The sequence below is a fragment of the Emys orbicularis genome, chromosome 12 (genome assembly GCF_028017835.1).
Source record: "Emys orbicularis isolate rEmyOrb1 chromosome 12, rEmyOrb1.hap1, whole genome shotgun sequence".
NCBI lineage: Eukaryota > Metazoa > Chordata > Testudines > Emydidae > Emys > Emys orbicularis.
This window is the reverse complement of record NC_088694.1, coordinates 5,915,859-5,929,246: the sequence shown is the minus strand read 5'-3', so window position 1 is coordinate 5,929,246 and position 13,388 is coordinate 5,915,859. Positions and strand designations below refer to the sequence as shown.

At 45.6% G+C, this 13,388-nt stretch overlaps 1 protein-coding gene across 5 annotated transcripts in view; it reads right to left on the bottom strand.

The window, feature by feature from the left end:
- The window catches only part of KCNQ2 (potassium voltage-gated channel subfamily Q member 2), a 113,933-nt gene that overhangs the window by 23,067 nt on the left and 77,478 nt on the right, over positions 1-13,388 (bottom strand). For 4 of the 5 annotated variants that reach the window (XM_065414276.1, XM_065414278.1, XM_065414280.1 and 1 more), the window contains 2 exons: positions 9,500-9,568; positions 6,616-6,645 (listed from right to left, as the gene is read on the bottom strand). In XM_065414276.1, the coding sequence (XP_065270348.1) occupies positions 6,616-6,645; positions 9,500-9,568 (99 nt within the window). Of the gene's footprint in view, positions 1-1,011; positions 1,066-6,615; positions 6,646-9,499; positions 9,569-13,388 lie in introns of all 5 variants that reach the window. The other variant, XM_065414277.1, reaches the window with a different exon arrangement.

Sequence of the window (13,388 nt, the reverse complement as noted above, 5' to 3'; positions counted from 1 at the left end):
CCCTGTGCTGGTGATCCTGCACTCATTGCAAGAAATAAATGGGAATTCACTGTCACTATTCAAAGCATGCAAATGCTGGGGATTAGTTGTTCAACCACAAGGCGCTTGTTGGCTGCCTATAAATTCAGTGTTGGGGAGGGGGGCAGTTGAATCTAATGTGAGCAGGAGAATAATGGACATATTTATATGTCAAGGAAAGAAAAAGGACATTGGAAATTCCTTATGATCCTCAGACAAGTGTGTCAAGGAACACAAGTTTGGGAGAAGTCTTTGAAGATGGCTTGCAGTCAAGTTGTCAACTTGATAAAAGACACTGCGTGTATCAGACTCTAAAGTCTATCTATTTATTCCCCACTCGACCTTTATGCAGGATCACTTTTAATGCAAATAGGAGATATGCCCACAATAGGAGAGACAATATATCCCCTATGTCGATTACAATAGGTTGAAGATTAGTCCTTCTCTAGCTGCGTAGTAGAGGTGCTAGATAGGCAAGCCATGCTTCCAAATGCCACAAGATTGGGAAAGGCCCATTCATAGGGATTCAGAGAGCCAAAGGAACAATGTTTAGTGGAGGTGGAGAGCAGGTGATTTTTCTGTTACTAAATTTGTATTGTTTTATAATATACAATTAACTGTGCAAAGGTTCCCTGTAGCTTAGGGTGGGGTAGAGAGATGATGAAAGTTTTTTTTTTTTTTATGTTCTATTTTCCATTATTGTTTTAAGCTCAGTTCTTGGCCTCCTTCATTGCTACCAGTCTCTGGCTTGCTAGCCCATATCCAGTGTCAGCATTACACATTTCCCCAGCTTCTGTTGATTCTTGTGCGCCGCATTATTGGAAAACAAGAAAGCCTCTGATTTCGGAGGACATGGGGAGGCTCTTCAATTTGTTTTACTCATCTAGTACCTCTATTAAGCAGGGAAGTGATCAGAACGGGTGGTAGCAGGGTAGAGAGAGAATGAGCCGTGCAGCTTTAGATTAGTTCCGTGCGACGCATTTCCCGTGGTACCTAGAGTTTCCTGAGCAGCATCCACATAGTGACTCTCTGCATGGTTTGCTTTTACTGGAAATGAGGGGAGAGTAAAGATTAGACCCGGAAGCAAATGCCAAACAGGAAACTTTGATTATCGTTTCTAGGTTTAAAAGACAGGCTGTTTTGATGGCTGCGTTTGTGATGGGATATTAATATCTGACCATTTAATAAAAAAGTGGGGTTTATTTGTTGCAGTGAGATTCATGAAAGGAATTGCTCTGTAGTAAATTAGGAATGACCCGCTATTAGGAATGACCCCTTCTGCACTCAGTTGGTTGCATTACTTCACCAACTGTTGACTTTACTAAAAAAATGAGTCCGGCAGGTAGATCCTACCACCTGCTTGGAAAAAAAGTAGTCCCTCCTTAATTTCTTGTAAATAAATTTAATCGCTGATTTTTCAGTTCCCCGAGCATGTGGAGTCCACGTTAATGTCCTAGGATAAAAACTGTTTCCTCCAAAGCCATTCAAAGGGTTTATTTCTCTTCTTCCAAGTATTAGTTATTAATGATTTGCTCCTTCTCTGCTTGCCACAGTGCTATGTGAAATTAGGTGTTAAAAACCCACACCAGTGGAATGTGGCAAATCCCCCCACGCTAAGGAATTGGAATTTCAAAATTCACAAAATCCATTTTTCGTGTCACTTGCAAATCAGGACCAAAAAAGTGTGTGTGTGGGGGGGGAGGCAGTTATGGGCTTGTTAATGAATCAATAAAGTTCCCATGAATCTGAGCCGAATCACCCTCTTTTCTGTGCTCAGGGACTCGCATACTGTTAGCCATTCACCAAGATAGGGTTCCCCTGATACGGAGCTGTCTTCTCTCTGCAAAAAGGTTACGGGGTAGCCCACTGACATAACCTGAAAATGCTTCAGACAGCTGTGCTCAAGTATTACTAGACGACTTTGCAAATATATTTAAATTTCAGAAGGGGGGGAACCCTATTTGGCTTTCCCCCCATTTTCTTAAATTTGAACTTGGCAGCCTGAGGAGCTCGTGTTTAGTAACAGAAGGAATTTGCAAAATTCTTTCTGCTCTGTAGCAGCCAGAGCAAGTTCAAATGGAATCCACCCTCTCTTTCTTTAGGACTCCGAAGGCCTCTGCAACAAGTTCAGTGCAGACAGACCCTGCACCCACATAGAGCCCAAGTGACAGGTTAGCTGCCTGGATAGCCATACCGCTGGGCTCTGTAGATAACATCATAGACAGAGAATATTCAGCATGCACAGATTTGGAGAGAGACACTGGTTACTTGGTTTCTTAATCTCCTTTTCAGTCTCTAAAGAAAGTAGCAGTCCCTTATTTTCAAATAATCAGTCCCCATGATGGCAACTGATTATTCCCAGACTACACACAGTCACAGCATGAATATCTGACACCAGTTTTAATAACAATATCAGTCTAATATTATATATAGATATATACACACACACATATTTTTTTAAATAAATATATTGCAGAGGGACCCAATCCTGCACCCATTCAAGTTAATGGTAAAAATCCCTCTGATTTCAATGGAAGTGAGATGGGGAACCACAGTCTACAGCTTGAAGATGACCTTTTAAACTGGTTGCTAGGGTTATTTACACAATCTCAGGTGACCCTAACTCATGCTGGAGCATGTAATCTGCTTCTTCTAACTCTACAGTTCCCTAGAATTCTCCTGTTTCTTTGCACTCTGATTTTTTTTTCAGTTTGCCTGATCCTGTCCTGAAAAATACAAAAGGAAGGGCATAAATCTCATTACAGATGCCTATAGATGTTCAACAAACCATTTTTAAAGAACATCTGACATATATTTCACATAGAAATCTCCACAGCCCTAGCTAAGCCATACATGTGCCCCTTAATACTTTGGTCAGAAGACAAAATAAGCAGAGACAACTTGCCACACTGAATTTTCAGCCGGATTAGTACATAAATAATCACATCCCATTACCCTATCTGAATGGTAAGCCTTGATTAGTAGGAGTAGTGAGAAAAGTCACACCACATCCCTTCTGCTTCCCCTGAGGCTATCAGACAGGGCAGCCAGCCGGCCGGCCATACTTTCATCTCCTCCTTTTTAGAGGAAGTGATCATAGCTAGCTACCCTGTAGAGGTCAGCCATCAGGACGTGCAGAGCGCTGCTTCCCCACCCCTGTCATAAGCCAATTGCGATGCAGATGGACAGACAGCACCCAAAGCACTTTGCAACACAGCAGACTTTATGAGGAGTTAAAAAAAAAAGTAGCCAAATACCAACATGGTTTGTGTCCATCACAACCTGCACTGCAGGTCACAGAGACATGAGCTTATGTTTCTTAATAGCTGATCAGCAAACAACTTCACAGAGCTTGGTCACGGGATGAATGCAGACAAGTTTGAGTGTAAAACAAAACAGAGAAATGGCAAAGACAAAACCCATCTCCAAGCTGCGATGCCTAATTCAAATCCAAGGCAAAATAAACTACCTCCCTTGGTAATTAAAAAAAAGATACTAGAGTGCTATACAGTAATAGGATAACCCCAAATAGTGTAACTGCATTATGTGTAAAGGGGCATTGACTGTCAGTTCTGTACAGCCCCTAGCATATTGGGACTTTGATGCATGATTGGAGCCCTTATACCATAATACAAATAATAAATTAATAACTGAACCCCTGTGGGCTTCAGGGCACTGCATATGAAATTAGGGATGTGGTCCTGCAGAGTATATACTGGCTTCTATGAGACTTTCTGGTGCTACTCAATGTAAGAGTAGTGGGGTCTGTTCTGAAAGGGTCCGGACGTCTATCTGAGTGGAATGAGTTTCTTTATGGGCACTGAGAAGGCTGGCAATTTCAGCCCTCACACGGGAAGATGTGCTGATCTTTGTCAAGTGCCTTCATCAGTTCTGCAGCAGTGTCAGAGTAATGGGGTAGAAGGGAGGATTATTGCTCCAGCAAAATATTGGGGGAAAGGTTTGGCTGCGCTAAGGAGGCTGTTGAGAACGATATGGAAAATATTTTAATGCTATTATAAAAGTCAACAGCACATCCTGTAGCCACTGTCCTAGAAGAGCAACAAAAGTGATTAGAAGCATGAGGGGAATATTATAAGGACTAAGAAAACTTAGTTTGGAAAGGAGACAGGTGAGGAAGTTATAGAGAATAATGAATAGGAAAGAAAAGGCCAGTCATGCCACTCCGATTTACCCTCTCCCCTAACATAAGAACAAAAGGATGCTGGATACAATTAAAAGGGAAAAAATTAAAACCACTAAAAAATATTATTTTAACACGTGTATTAACCTGTGGAGCTTATTGCTGCAGGATGTTAGTGAGATTAAAAGAAAAATGCTTCTCTGATTGAGGATAGCATCTGCAGTTACAGTTACACAGGCTAATATAAAATCACAAAGGGCTATCAATCCTCAGACTTGAGGGTCTGAACAGAACCTTGGCTGAGACCAAGTAGAGATTCTTCCACATGGCCCAATTAGGTGCAGTCTGGGGATTTTAATTTTTCCTCTGACGCATACAGCATATGCCACTGGCAGAGACAGGATACCAGATTAGCCAGATTCTTGGGCTGACATCCTGGCTCCACTCGACTCATTGGCACTGGGGCCAAGATTTCATGCTTGGTCTCTTCCAGGAAAGCACTCCTGTGTTGTTTTCCTTGCTGATGATCAGGGGCGGCTCTAGCTTTTTTGCCGCCCCAAGCACAGCAGGCAGGCCACTTTCGGCAGCTTGCCTGCGGGAGGTCCCCGGTCCCGCGGATTCGGCGTACCCACCACCAAATTGCCGCCGAATCCGCGGGACCGGCGGACCTCCCGCAGGCATGCCGCTGAAGGCTGCCTGACTTGCCGCCCCAGGCACGCGCTTGGAGCACTGGTGCCTGGAGCCGCCGCTGCTGCTGATATTTGAAGTGGACTGGGGGACGGGAGGTTACATTCCTTCTCACTGCACAAGGTTAGGAGGAAATAAGGTCTGAACTGTGAAAACGTGATGTTGGTGATTAGATTTATTTGGCAGCTTGTGGATGGCGCACTTTGGAGATCCTACATGCACAGAAAAGCTCAGATGAGTGACAGGAAGGAGATAAAGTGGAAATAATAGTAAAGCTGGGCACTTAATCCTCTTAGCTGGCACCTTATCTACTTAAATATCCTTTACTGGATTTTGTGCCAGGGAAAAGTTAACTTGTTTCTAGCCCCTTAGATTGAAAGGTGCAGCAGACCTTTACAGCCAATACAGGAACACCATCCTTAGACAGTTCTGGGTGTCTAACAACTGTCTTGCTATATTTATAATGTTCGTGAACTGCAAGAAGTGTTTAGATCCAACAGTATTTCCTTCTTAACATATTTAGGTCACAAACTAAGTTGGGTGGGGTGGAGAGTTAAAAACATTCAGTTTGAAATTCAACCTGAAAATACTTCCAAGTAGAACTGGTAGGATACGGAAATGCAATTAACTAGGTTGAGCTGGATGGAAAGTGAGGAACATTTGTCTCCAAAATTGTCATCAGCATTTCCCCCTCACCTGTTTTTCACTGGAAAATCTGTTTAAGCTAAAACTTTCCAGCAGCTCTAGTTGACCGCTAGCATGCAAAAACATCGGTCGCATACATTATTCAGTGAGCTCTAAGGCAGAGAGATCTGTGATCCAATGAGGCGTACCTTACTTTAGGTGATTCCTCAGTTCCAGTACCTGCTGCCAATCATGCTAATGGCATCCTCTGTATCTTGCAGTGATGGTTTGAAACTGGTATAAAATATTATGCCCGTGCTCTTTAATTATATTGGGCCAAATCTTGAAGCTTTCCTTATTCATGCAAAACTCCACCTGAAGTCAATGAGTAAAGACTATGGGATTGAGTCCATAGAGTATAATCAGTTATTGCACAATGGGTTCTGGCAAGAAGGGGTAGCAGGGGAGTGCTGGGAGGTATTTGGAGCTGTTGATGTACAAAGCGATTGCACGGCATGGAGGGCCAATGGACGTAGGCAATGCTACATTTCTCCTAACTCCATGGCCTGGGAGAGTTCTGAGGGTGTCTGGCTGAACATGCTTTGGTTTTTTGGTACAGGGACTGAAAGAAAGGCAGAGCCAGGGTTGGGTTCAGTCATGGGACATGCGGTGGCAGGGGAACAGAACATGAAGTGTTAAAATTGGGTCTGCGTTGTTATTTCAGCTCCCGGATTCTGGAAACAGGCGGAGGAAAGAGAGGCATAAAACAGTCCCCTTTTCCCATGTATCCTGGACACTCATTTGCCAAAAACTCAGAAGACATCAGCCTGTGACAATACATTTCTGAGGGCAAATTTGACACACCTCAAACTTCATCTGCTGCCAGCACAACCCCCATAAACACTATCCATATAGCTACAAAATATAGTCAAGGTATACTGCAAAGAAGGAAAATCTGATTTAAGGCCCAGCATTACATATATGGATGACACACAGAGACATGTCCCACAGCACAGAACAAGCACGTACAACCCGCTATGCTGGTTTTAATGGCGCTCAGCTCCTTGTTGGTACAGGCATACATAGTGCGCGCACTCTCACGTACATGGAAAGCATGGAAATGGTATGTGGGCAGTGATACAGACCTGGGTGATGGCTCAGGCTGCTGCTCCTTCCTTTAAACAGAAGCAATAGTACATTATCAGTGGTGTCAGGTGGGAAGGATGCTGCTGCATTCACTGTTAAAACATAACGAAAGGACAGTACCAAACAGTACAACTAAGTGAGGTGGATAGAAGGGAGGGCATGGAGCACTTACTCCTGGGCCTTCCAGACTGGAGAGAAGATAGCCGCAGACTCACACCACCTTGGGAGGAGACACACGAGACGTACAGGGTTGAAAAGTCGCAAAACCCACCTCTTTGTGCACAGAGTTTACTATGGAGCCCCGCGGTTACACCACTCGCATGAGCAAATGCGGGACAGTGAATGGTCATGCTCCTTTGAAAATTTGGCCCCCTGAGTTTGTTTCTGAACAACTCCCCGGGACTTTCACAGACCTTTCATAAACTTTCCTTTCAGCTCTTAGGCATAGAACTGACTGTGATGGGGTGTAGCCGGCATTTGCTGCCCCTACCAGAGGCCCCGCCCAACCTTTGCACACCCCTCTCTACAAAGTGGTCCTTTTGGAAATGACGAAAAGTGAGTTTGGACCTCCAGGAATTATCTACAGAGATCTCCCAGGATCAGCTGCCGGTGGAACCAATGAGACTTGGTCTTCCTGCAGCTAGAAGGGCTGGGAGCAGGCAGAAGCCAATCAGGGCTCAGCAAGAAAGATAAAAAGAATTGGCTGCTTCTTTCAAGGACCAGTTCTGGGTGAAGCTGTGACAGGGAAGGCAGGCTCTCCCTCTCTTAAACTTAAGAAACCTGGCCTATCAGGGACCTCGCTCTAACACCATTTTGCCTGGCTCAGCAAAGGGCTGTTTTTTTTATGTTATGATCTTTAATGTCCAGGTGGCCATTTTGAGTTGTGTTAATTTATTTTTCTGTAAAATTAAGGCAAGTCTGTTCTGCAGGACACCCTGGCTCATGCGGGCCTGTTACACTATCTCTAGGAGATGTTGTTTCATCGATGCATCTGCCCCATGCAGTGGGTCAGTAGTGCAGACGTTTGGGGGGCGGGGTTGGCTGGAAGGTGCACATCACTCTTTTTCCAGCTCCTGCAGCAGCCTCAGGTGTGGCTAAAGGCTCCACATGAAAAATTATCTTTGGCAACTGCTCGTGTAGAGAGAGAGAGAGAGAGAGAGAGAGAGGAGCCATGTTTTCAAACTCTGGCAATTTGGGGATGCAGTTGCTGCATGTCATTTAGATGTCTAAATACCCGATTGCCCCAGTAAATCAAGGGCATAGAGGACAAATTGAACTAAATGGCATCTCTACAATTTCAGGCACAAAACCAGAGGCCAAGTTAAGGCCAGGCTGCAAAACTCACCCAGGGTTCATATGCGATTCAGGAACTTCTCTCTCCCAACAAAAAAATAACAAAAAATGGCCTGGTGGCCTAGTGGCTGTTCTTTGCATTTCCACCCAGGAGAGCTTCATTTGATTTCTGGTCCCCATCTCCCATTCTCCATGCTGGCAGGGATTGAGAATGCTGCCGAGGCAATTCACTTAGTCCTTGGGAGAGAGGGAGCGACACGACATCCCCCAGTGAGTAGGGATTTGCCTGAGCCAGAACACCAGAGTTCTCTGGGGAAGTTCAGATGCAAATCCAGGGACAGATTTCCTAAAACGCTAGTGGAAATACAAATGCAGATCTCCTGGGCCTGGCTCTACTCAGCAGAGACCATTTTAGGTAGTTAAAAAGTGGTATTGATGCGCTCTGAAGAGAGTCCCATCTAAATTCCCCTGAGCAGAAGGAGAGCAGCCATGATACAAGGCCTGGGGGAACATAACACAGATGCCATTTACAAACAAGCCAGGAGCCATGCCCAATCCTGGGATTAAATATACAAATTGTAAAGTCTTTTAGTCAGGCGTGTTAAGCTCCTGATGCTTTAGCAAATTTTCTGAAACATGAGATAACTCCAGAGGTCTTGAAAAGCCCCAACCCCCTTCAGCACTTTGCTCGGTCTGGCCAGGTAGCCAAAGCGGGAAACACTATTATTAAGTGCAGTACTGCACCTTCCAGGGACTCCTCCTCTGTAGGGGTTCACAGTCCACCAGGGTAGGGAGCCTTGTTAGTTTAAAAAAAGAATTACAAGGGGACCCCCCCAAAACTCACTCTGAAGATATAAATTGCAGTGGGACAGTCCTTCCAAGTGTGGTCATTTCTAATTTATCAGAGAGGGCCTATCAAAAATGAGTTGGATGCTTCTGATTTACATTGATTAATATCCATGGGCTAGTGTTTTTCACCTGGCTAGTTAAGGAAAGAAAAAGAAATCTGCAAATAGCATCCAAGCTTTGTGGCTGGGGGAAGACGGACCCCAGTGAATGTCCCTTCCATTTCTGGGTTACTAATTCAACCTTATCGGTTCTGGGGAAGCAGCGGAGGTGGGGGATTTAGTGGGCTGCAGAAAGAGCAGCATGCTAAGTAAGGACTCTGACCCCAGGCTGGGCTTGACACTCCTCTCACACCAGTGAAAATCGGGTGTAACGACCCCCAAGTCATGGAGTTATCCTGGTGTATGTGAGAGGAGAATCAGGCCCTGTATCTCTTATCTACATCAACTCCAGGCATCAACTCCAGGCTTTACCTCGTGACATATTCCTTTCTGTTGTCAGCTGAACACCCAGAGAATGTTTAATAGAAGATGATGTAGGAAAGGATCTAGCAAAGGAATTTACAAGCATCACCTGGGGAGAGGGATGGGAGCCAAGGCACCACTTAACCCATTATTTGGCAGCATCCAGGTACACAGAATTCTCCAGGGCTGTGCACATACCAAGGAAGGAAGGAAGGAAGGAAGGAAGGAAATTGGTTTGCCAGCTGGGTGTTTTCTGAGCTCTCCCAGCTCTGTTGCTAACCTGAAAGTCAGTCCCGATTTGCTCTTCAGGTTCCTGAGGAGTTCCAGCTGGTTCAGAGGCGGAATGAGTCTAAAGTGAGAAAATGAGAGACAATGACATTCAGGCAGAGACAACATCGCAACTTCCTGTGGCGGGAACTTCCCCACCCACCTACTTTCAACCAACCTGAGCTTCGTGTCGGGGTTTGCAAACACTGGGCGGCTTGGGGAGAATGAACAGGGATTGGACCTCTGAGGCCACTTTTCAAAGTGCCCAAAGGTAGGTGCAGGAGAGAGAGATAGCAAGACAGTGAGAGAAAGAGAGAGAAATTTCGTCTGCGTTCTTTTATCTCTAAACTCTCCGAAGTTGAGCAGTGGCCAGTGTTCCTATACAGTATTGTTGCGCTTGGCAAGGCAGGTGTTTACAGCACGTTGTTTAGCAGTTGGTCCTACTTTGTTAGAGGTGCCGTGCAGGCCCCAGAGACATGGGCTGGCAGAACTCAAAGTACACTGTAGTATGATCCTGTTGCCGGGGGCAGAACTCCAGAAATTGGGGGTATCCTGGAGGAAGAGGCAGAACCTTACAGTGTGAGGGGAGACAGACTTCCAGAGGCTGCGAGTATCCAAGGAAACTGGCAGCAGTTTTGAGAACTTTAAACAAATGCTCGGTCCAGCTTTGAATTTGGTTGAATGTTTGATTCATACTTCATATGTCCAGTCCTGGTGAAGACAAACTAAATGTATGATACACCTTGTATTTTAGGGTAGAACTGAGGTTTCCTCCTCATCTGTGATCTGAAACTTACAGAAAAAGAGACTGACCCAACCACCCTGATCATCCATTGGTTCATGAAAAATTCTGCCTCTCTGGCTTCATCTTTCTAACAACATCAAACCTACTGAGTTGCAATGGCACGGCAAGTATTAACTGTGCTGGCCACCTTTATGTCAGCTGGCAGAAGTGTAGGAGAGACGTTTATGTAAAGGGCAGAAAGAGTGCTACTGTGAGTTCATGAAACCTTTAGGGATCTGAGGATGACTCTATAAATATTTTATATTGATATTCACAGTCGAGTTCTCAACTGCGAGAGAAGCAGACTGGAAATGCCGGGAGATGGGATTTGTCTCCGTAAAAGACACACTTGGCTGGAAAGAGCAGCATCCACTCAAGGGTCTGCTCAGGGACTCTGTGCTCAGGGTCAGGGGCTGATGGGACAAATCCAGATGCTTGTTGAGACTTTCTTTGCACAACCCTGATGTGTCCTTGTCAATATTTGAAACTGCTCCTTCCAGCATGTCTTCCCGGAGGGCATGAAATCAGCACAGATAACCCTCCGTCCTGCCTGTGACAAGTCTCAAAATATTTATACTCTTGCCCGAAATAAATGGGCCCAGATACTAGCTAGCTACGCCTGGAATGGGTGTAAGAGCTTGTCTTCACTATCACTCTATAATGGTGCAGCTGCGCTGACAAAGCGAGTCTGGTGAAGACGCCCTGTGTCGCTGGGTGAGCGCTCTCCTGTCAACATAATTACTGCACCTCAACAAGAAGCGGAAGCTATGTTGGCAGGAGAGCGTCACACCCTTGAACGATGTAAGTTACCTTGGCTTAGGTGGTAGTGTAGACAAGCCCTAGCTAGCCAGATCCTTATGCAGCTCTTGGCATCCTCAAGCAGCACATCAAGGAATTTATGCTCATTCAAAGAAGAGTCACCCACTCTGGACTGCTGCCTCCTCCTCAACATATACAGCACCTCCTACATGGCAGCTGGCTGGGTTGCTTACAAATGTGCCACTCACAGCATGTAGGGGAGGGCAGTTCCTAACGTCGGAATATCAGTGCACAGTTAGCAACTAAGGAGGACAGAGCATCGAAGCAAGCTGCACCTTTCCCCACCATCTTCTCTCAGGTGACCACTTCTGTGACACATCCAGACTCCTGGCGAAAAGAGCAAGAACCGTGAGGTGTCTCCTGCATGGGCAGGATCTCTTTGCTGAGATATGACCCAGCGGTTCAGATCTAAAACTGCGCTCTACACTTCAGGTAAAGGAGATTCTGCATTAGCTGTCAGCAGTCGCAGGACTGATATCTGGTCATTACAGGGCAAGAAGCATTACAGCATTTAGATGTTCCACGTGGCTTGGATGCACCTGTCCTTCCCAGATGAGCTATCACACTGGTCATAGACACTGGTCCACGTTTCTTATGCACCTGCTCAGTCAATCTGGGAACAAAGCAGGGCATAATTATGGACAGTGTTCTTCAGCAGGTTTAAATCAAAAGGGCAACATTTTCAGTGGTCTTGCTTGACTGAACACAAATGATTACAAGAGCATGTGTGCTGCATGTACAAAACTCACATTTAAAAGCACAATGATCTATTCAGTGAATGTAACAGTTGGGTTTTTGTGTGCACAAAATGGAGGTGATCACAAAGTTTCTAAAGAGGTTGACATAAAAATAGGGCCTCAATATTTGGCCTGGCTTCCTTTACAGAGCAACACAGCCACATTCCTCTTACATCTCTCAGCCAGTTTTGTTTCCACCTAAAGGATAACACATATTGAAGCCAGTAATCCTGATGAGTTAATGATCCTATCAGGGAGAATCTGATCTCAGTGCAGTGGAGTGATGCATGAAGCACTTCATCATTATGTCCATTCAGGGCCACTGGTTGCTTTTGTAGATTCCTTGCAGGGCGTTATCTGAGCAGATGTGTGCACAAAATCAAGCACAAAATGCCGTTGAATTTTACTGGAAGTTGTGCACCTAATTCCTTTTTGTGGATTACTTTCTTCATCTCAAGTAAAACATCTGGTGATGGCCTTGCTTTTCTGCACTAGGGTGAGCAAACTAGGAGTCCAAATGACCTGTCCAATGTGACCCAGCAAGTCAGTAACTCAATCAGAGCCAGGTTCCAAGATCTTCCTGTTGGCTCCCAGTCACTTGCCCCGACCACTGGAACAAACGCATTAGGCTCACATGATGCTGAAAATGTCTGCCTCTCCACAGAACAGCTTCAACCGTGTGGCTTCCAAACGCCAGCAGTTGAATGCAGCACTGAAGCCAAAGGAACGAAAGCGAGTTCCCAAATACAGATGCTACATTTTAATGGTGGAGTCTGTGTGCTTTGGGGAGCAAAAGAAGGAAGGTTGACTAGTCTTCTGGTGATCATCACTGGAGCCAGAAGCAAACCTGCTGAACCCAAAACCTAGATGTGAGCACTGCCGCTCGGCCTCCTCTCTAGCTATCATATCCGTTCAGGAACCAGTTACTGAGCTGCTCTCCCAGTGAAGGACACTGCAGCTTTTATGTCTTCATAAACCCCATATGAGGGGAAATGGAGGGCTGAGCTAACAACAAATAATATTGGTTTCGCTGAGTTTCATAACAAACTGTTGGATCTTGACATCTTTGCGTCTCTAAGGGAACGTCTACACAGCAGGTGGGAGTATGCCTCCCAGCTCGGCTAGACAGACGCACTAGCTCTGCTCGAACTAGAATGCTAAAAATAGCAGCGTGGCCGTTGTGGCCTTGGCGATGGCCCAGGCTAGCCACCCAAGTATGGACCCAGAGGGTCAGGCGGGCCTGTACTCGGGCTGCTAGGCCATGCTACTGCCAGAGCTGCAAAGTCTATTTTTAGTGCACAGCTTAAGCTGAGCTAGAGTGGGTCTGTCCACCCAAGTTGGGAGGCACGCTCCCAGCTGCAGTATAGCAGTCCCCTGAGTGTGCTCAGGTGGAAGAGAATTGGGTGTGAAGTAGGGTGTTGTTGTGCTTTGTGCTAGGACGTGGAAAAGAACCTGAGATTGTGGTGTTTGACATTTTCTCTCTCTCGTCCCAACATTCGTTTCACTTGCTTGAAGGGTGCATGTTTAAAGACCGGCCAGGCAAGAGGATGCACACACCAAGG